The sequence below is a fragment of the Notothenia rossii genome (genome assembly GCF_949606895.1).
Source record: "Notothenia rossii genome assembly, chromosome: 2".
In the NCBI taxonomy this organism is placed as follows: domain Eukaryota; kingdom Metazoa; phylum Chordata; class Actinopteri; order Perciformes; family Nototheniidae; genus Notothenia; species Notothenia rossii.
Window position 1 is genome coordinate 91494651 of NC_136904.1, and position 6000 is coordinate 91500650.

Sequence of the window (6000 nt, forward strand, 5' to 3'; positions counted from 1 at the left end):
TTGAGCCAGGGCTCTCTATTTTTGTATGTAGGTTATTCTTGGTTTTAGAATTAATTCAGTAATGGTGTGTGTCTAACACAAACATAATAAATTATTCGTTAGTGTTTCTCAAATGAAGGGGGGAAAAAATGAAATAAAGTAATGTATCAAGACTCAGTGTGAGTTATTACTTTCTTCTTTTACTTGGCATTCTTCACAAACACACAGACATTGCAGCACATCACAAGACAGGCTTCTCCTGTTTTTTCAGCCTTTGTTATCATTTTGATAATTACAAATATATATTCTTGTCTGTGGTTGTTTTGGCGTTCAGGGCATACAAGAGGTGTAACATTATTTTAATACCAAAACTATATTGAAATAGAGTCTAGCTTGAACAGCAGCTACGTAGCTGTAACATTACTGGGTTATTTGGTGATAACTACCAAAGTAAAGTAACTTAAGACGCAGACGTCACGTAGCTTCTCAGACGAGAGGGGTGGCGACGAGAGTGTCACGTTACTTCTATCGCGGCATAGTTCACGGCATGGTAGGCGACGATCGACACGATTGGCTGCTCAGTTAGTTCAGTCTTTGGCACAAATCACACCTCATAACTACAAGCTCCATCACTGCATAGCTGCGTGTCACAACCGCTAAGCTAAAGGCGGCTAATGTCCGGCAGGATGGCGTTCAGTAGTCGTATTTAGCCTCTTGTTATCAACTGCCAAAAAAGCTTTGGATATTCCCTGCTAGTGGGGTAATATCAGATATTTTTTGTCGAAGGACAAAACGTGAAAATCTAACCCATCAATTGGTGAAATGCTAACTCATTTCCATGTTTTAGGACTCATTCCCCCCATACTTGGTGAGTATCTGTGAACGTGTGTAGTGAAAAATGTAAATCAGCATTTTTCACATTTTTGTCAACTTGCTAATAGTTCTTTATTTTCACTGTTAGCGCATTTAGCTATTTCTTATTGAACTACTACAATAAAAATACTCTGCTAAGAATTGTTGAGATGAATGCTCATGTTGCTCTGTGTCAGCTGACTGTGTAAACAGGCCACTTTTTTCTAACAAATCCACCATATTCAATTTATAAGGTGATAATATGCCAGTGCTGTTCTGCTGCCCTCAAGTAGTAAAAAAGACCAAGAACTATAAAAACATGTTTAATTTCAATAACAGATAAATAATCCAAAACTGCATTTTGGTGAGAGACCAGGGAACTTTTGTTCAAAGAAAACCACCATATTTTGTGATTCATAAAAGTGAACATGTTGTATGTATTTTTTTTGTTCTTCTTCTACTGGACATGGTGGTTCTGCAGGTGTGAGGGACACTACTGTGAGGAAACCTGTCTCCATAGGTAGGCTTGGATTTGTATGAGAAATGTAATAGGACTGTTATAGTATAACATAACCCTCATATACAATACTTTTGAAATTACAATTGTACTGGTTGACACAAATGAACAACAGTTAAAATGACAAAGAAGGTTTTACATTTGAGATGATTTACTCTGCTATGACATCTTGAAATAAGTATTTCTGAAATAACCAAAAAATTAAATCTATTTCAGTCGACATCTGTGGAACTCCCCCCCTGGTTGCTAACGGTGACGTTGTGAAAAACAGTGGAAGGATTTTGCGCTACCAATGCGCTGCTCATTACGAACGAGTGGGTCCGAGGATGGTGGAATGTTACAGCGATGGCACGTGGTCCGAAGCACCCACCTGCAAAGGTAAAAACAAGTCCACTCTAACATTCAGAGAACTTGGCTGTGTAAATAAATGTGCTTTTTCTTTTTCCAGCCACCTTCTGTTCTGTGGACACTGATAGACTTTCTCACGTAAAATCTGTTGGAGTCAGATTTATAAATGATGGTGAAGAAGAGAATTTGGAATGTTCCAGGCATGGCAGGTTTTTTTATCATTTTTCTGAAGCCCGGTGCTCTCGTGGGAAAGTTAAGCTTTCTGAATGTAAGTATAATTTAAAGCTTGTTACATATTCAATGCCATTAAAATATTTTTGAACATTGTTGTTTAAAAGACATAACTTACAGAAAGTAAGAACTAAGTAATTTAGTCGAATACCCAAGCAGCTTCTCAGTTTTTTTGCTTTTTGGTCAAGTCCCGAGTAAGACCACACCACCAAAGATACTGCAGTCAATAGAGTGCCACAGTGACGTGTCCTCAAACCCGGAAGTAAACTCCTTCTGGTTCCCTCCACAAAAACGCTAGGATTTGAGGAAATAGCTGGAAATAAGGCCTGTGGTTGACACACATTTAAGAGACGGATCACGTTTTGTTCAGCCGGATAATCTCCACATGTCTACCCTACTTTTATCCTTTTCGAATCATAAATCTAGTCGCCAGAAGCAAAATGCTAACGTTATGCTATAAACGAACGACAGCAGAACTACAGCTTCAATGTCACGCCAACTTAAAGGAGACCTATCATGCTATATTTAAATGATATAGTGTATGACCATACCTATATAAGGTATATTTATACATTTTATTTTTCAAAATACCAAACAGATCATTTTTTAGCCATGCCTCATTTCGCTCATTTTCACTCTATTCCAAGCCTGTCTTTGAAAATTCTGAGCAGCAGCTGACCACGCCCCCCTGCAGAAGAGGGGGGCATGAGCCGGCGAGAGTCACGTTACCATGTTTGCTGTGATTACGAGTGTGGAATAACCATGTCATCTCAGAGCAATGCATGTGTTCAAGCATATTATCAAGTTGATCCAGAAACTGACCTTGAAGCAGCGGAGGTTTCGGTGGAGGTGCAAACATCTCGGTTGCAGCAGGACGTTTCTGAATGGTTAGTTGACAACATACTTGTCAACCCTCCCGATTTTCGCGGGATACTCCCGATTTCATTGCCCTCTCCCGGTTTCCTCCCGGGGTCATATTTCTCCCGCATTTCTCCCGATTTCTGACAAAATCAGATTTACTCACGGCTGTTTCCACTCTGACTTTAATACAGCTACACCATTGTTTGGTTTCCATGGTAACACGTCTCTTTAGTAGCGCGCGCAACTCAAAGTCTGAGAGGGTGAGGCAGATATTCACAGAAAACAGAACAAGAATCGACAACTACTCTACTCTCTGCTCACTCCTTTCCTGTAAAATCCAGGTCCAGCCCACACATATGCTCCATCAAGGACGGTGCTACAGGCCGCAAGGCAGTGCACTTACAACTACAATAAGCATGTTAATGTTTATCTTACAGCTCCGTCGATCCACTAGCACGTTAACATTTGAATAGCCAAATGGACGGAAATCCATCCTACAGTATATGCGAATGAAAGGTTTGGCAATGCACGTGACCGTGGCTCATTCCCCTGATAGGTGGAGAGTTGACCAATAAGCGGAGCACCTCTTTGTGACGTAGAAAAGTGTTGAAATCTGGATCCGTTTTTTTCAGATCCGTTGCAGCCCCTTTTTTAGAGATTTGACTAAGGAGGAAAATAGAGAGGGTTGTGTTTTCTGACACTTGGTGAGTTCCCTGGAACACCGGGGACACATATTCATGTATAAAAGAAGCAGTAGAAGCTGCTGGGAGTCCCAGCAGCTTCTACTGAAGCCAGTCCCTTACTCCGGGGACTTCCGGCCGGGGATTTTGGGTTGCAGTATACGCCGTGAAGTTGTTTGCGGCCTGCCAGTAAACCCAAAGCAGAAGAAGATGAAGTAACGTCAGCGGCTTCATTTGCCTAATCCTCCCCCAGGAACTAATTTCCGGTGTGAACGCGATCTGTACTTAGTTCATGAGAACTAAAGAGTTCTCATGAACCTTTGTGGGAAAAGTACTTGGTGTGAACGCGCCTAATGGAGTTTAATGGAGACATGTTGAAGGTTTTTGTCACTGCATGCCCTCAAGAGGCATTTTGTTTGATTATTTTTGCTTAAAGTGGACCTATCATGCTATATTTAAATAATATAGTGTAGGACCATACCTATATAAGGCATATTTATACTTTTTATTTTTCAAAATACCAAACAGATCATGCATTTTAGCCATTCCTCATTTCGCTCAAATTAACACTGTCTTTGCATCATGGGCTGATTCTGTGAGAACAGCACCATCTACAGGCCTGGCATATGTACTACAGCGTCTCCAGCGCTTTCCTACGGCAATGTCCGTGGCTGTCTCCTCCTGATTGGTGGAGTTGGCCCAATAGCCGTAGCGCCATTTCTGTGACGTCATAGAAGTGTTTAAATCTGGATCAGTCTGTATCAGATCCGTTGCAGCCCCTTTTTAAGAGATTTGGGTATGGAGGAAAATAGAGAGGGTTGTGTTTTCTGACACTTGGTGAGTTCCCTGGAACACCGGGGACACATATTCATGTATAAAAGACGTACACAAGTGCATTTTGCATGAAAGGTCACCTTTAATTATTTTTAAATTGTTCAAGCTACGAGATGTTTTCCTACGTTTCTCATGAAAAAATGATGTCTCAGGAATGTAGGGTTTGGGAATTATGGCAGGTTTAAAAGAAAATATGAAGACAAAATTAAATCTGTCCTCCACTCTAGCTGTGACATCACACACTCTAAAATTTGAAGAAGGCCTCTTTACCAAGGTCTGAACAATGTTTAATATCTGTAAAAGTAAGAATCAGATTTAAAAGTTGTGTTACACGAATAATGTCAGAGAAATGTGTGACATTTTAAAGTTGGGATGAGGTTTCTGAGTGAAAGTATGAAGGAGCAGTTAGCAGTTGAAGTTTCATGAAGATTGTTCAAGTCTGGAGAGTTTCTCCATTGACTTCCATGTTAAAAATGGGATGTATTATGGGATGTATCTCTGGAATTCTGAAAGTTATGAATGATAAAAGTAATAGCCATTGATTTCCGAACGAGCTGAACGTTTTGATGTTTGAGCTGACATTCTGCGATGTGGAATGTGGGAGAAGAAGAGGCGCAAAATAACCCTGTATGTGTAGTCGAGTAGAAGTACAAAGTAGCATAAAATGGAAATACTCAAGGAGAGTAAAAGTATCTCAAAGTTGTACTGAAGTACAGTACTTGAGTAAATGTACTTAGTTACTTCCCACCCCGGTTGACTTCCTGCTAAGAGAAGCTAACCCCTGCTAGCTATGTTTAGCTTAAGCAAATGAAGTTGATCTCTTTAATCCCAAAAACAATTTATTTCAAAGATAATTTCAGTTTTGGCTTTGTACTCAAGTGACACCATCAAATTCACAGTCAACACTTGCCTACATTACCCACAAAGCAACTCAGCCGCAGAGTTAAATCAGTCATTTGAATGTTTATTTGTTTGTAGTGGCTAATGTAGCCTTTAGCAGCTCCACATTTTCAGTGTTGTTCTTTTCTCTCCATGTTTTCAGGTTGCCATAAGGTTGATATAGGATTGGTGAGTGTTATTTCTGAATATACCTTTTGAAGAAACACATTGTATTAAAGCTTGTCTTCATGCATTTGTATTTTACCATATTTTGTTTTCATTTCTTATTATATTGTTTTTTGTTTTTCACCAGGGTCTCTGCAATGATCTATTGCTAATTGGAATGTAATGCTGCCCTTGGATTGGCTCTCTACACACTGAGACATCCTGAAAACTTTTGAGGGTAAAGATTGTGAGACACTTAGTGTTTTTCTAGAATACGCCTCACTACTCATCGTGTGTATTTCATCTAGAGGTCTCAATAAAGTATTCAACTCTTATAAGCCTTTTAATTTTTTTTGCATAATTCTTGTATTTTGTTGTATGGGATTTCTCCATAGGATTTTGGAAAATAGCTGGAAATAAGGTCTGTGGTTGAGACACATTTAAGAGACGGATCACGTTTTGTTCTACGACATTAAATACATCAGCAGTGACCCCAATGGTGATTTCTGAAGAGTTTACGTGTCTGAAAAACGATGGTTGTTAACAAGTGGCTGAATAGGACTACAGAAGTTGTCGAGGCCGTTGTACGTCATTACACCGAAGACGTAAACACTCCTCTAAGTTAGTTTGCCCTGTTCTGCTTGAAAGCAATAC

General features: G+C 39.8%; 1 protein-coding gene across 3 annotated transcripts in view; it reads left to right on the plus strand.

Annotated features, from left to right (window-relative positions):
* The window catches only part of LOC307028719 (complement factor H-related protein 1-like), a 28066-nt gene extending 22382 nt beyond the window's left edge, over positions 1 to 5684 (plus strand). For 2 of the 3 annotated variants that reach the window (XM_079663979.1, XM_079663980.1), the window contains 5 exons: positions 1313 to 1351; positions 1565 to 1726; positions 1797 to 1964; positions 5345 to 5370; positions 5495 to 5684. In XM_079663979.1, the coding sequence (XP_079520105.1) occupies positions 1313 to 1351; positions 1565 to 1726; positions 1797 to 1964; positions 5345 to 5370; positions 5495 to 5530 (431 nt within the window). In that variant the 3' untranslated portion in view covers positions 5531 to 5684. The remainder of the gene's footprint in view (positions 1 to 1312; positions 1352 to 1564; positions 1727 to 1796; positions 1965 to 5344; positions 5371 to 5494) is intronic. The other variant, XM_079663981.1, reaches the window with a different exon arrangement.
* The last annotated feature ends 316 nt before the right edge of the window (positions 5685 to 6000 follow it).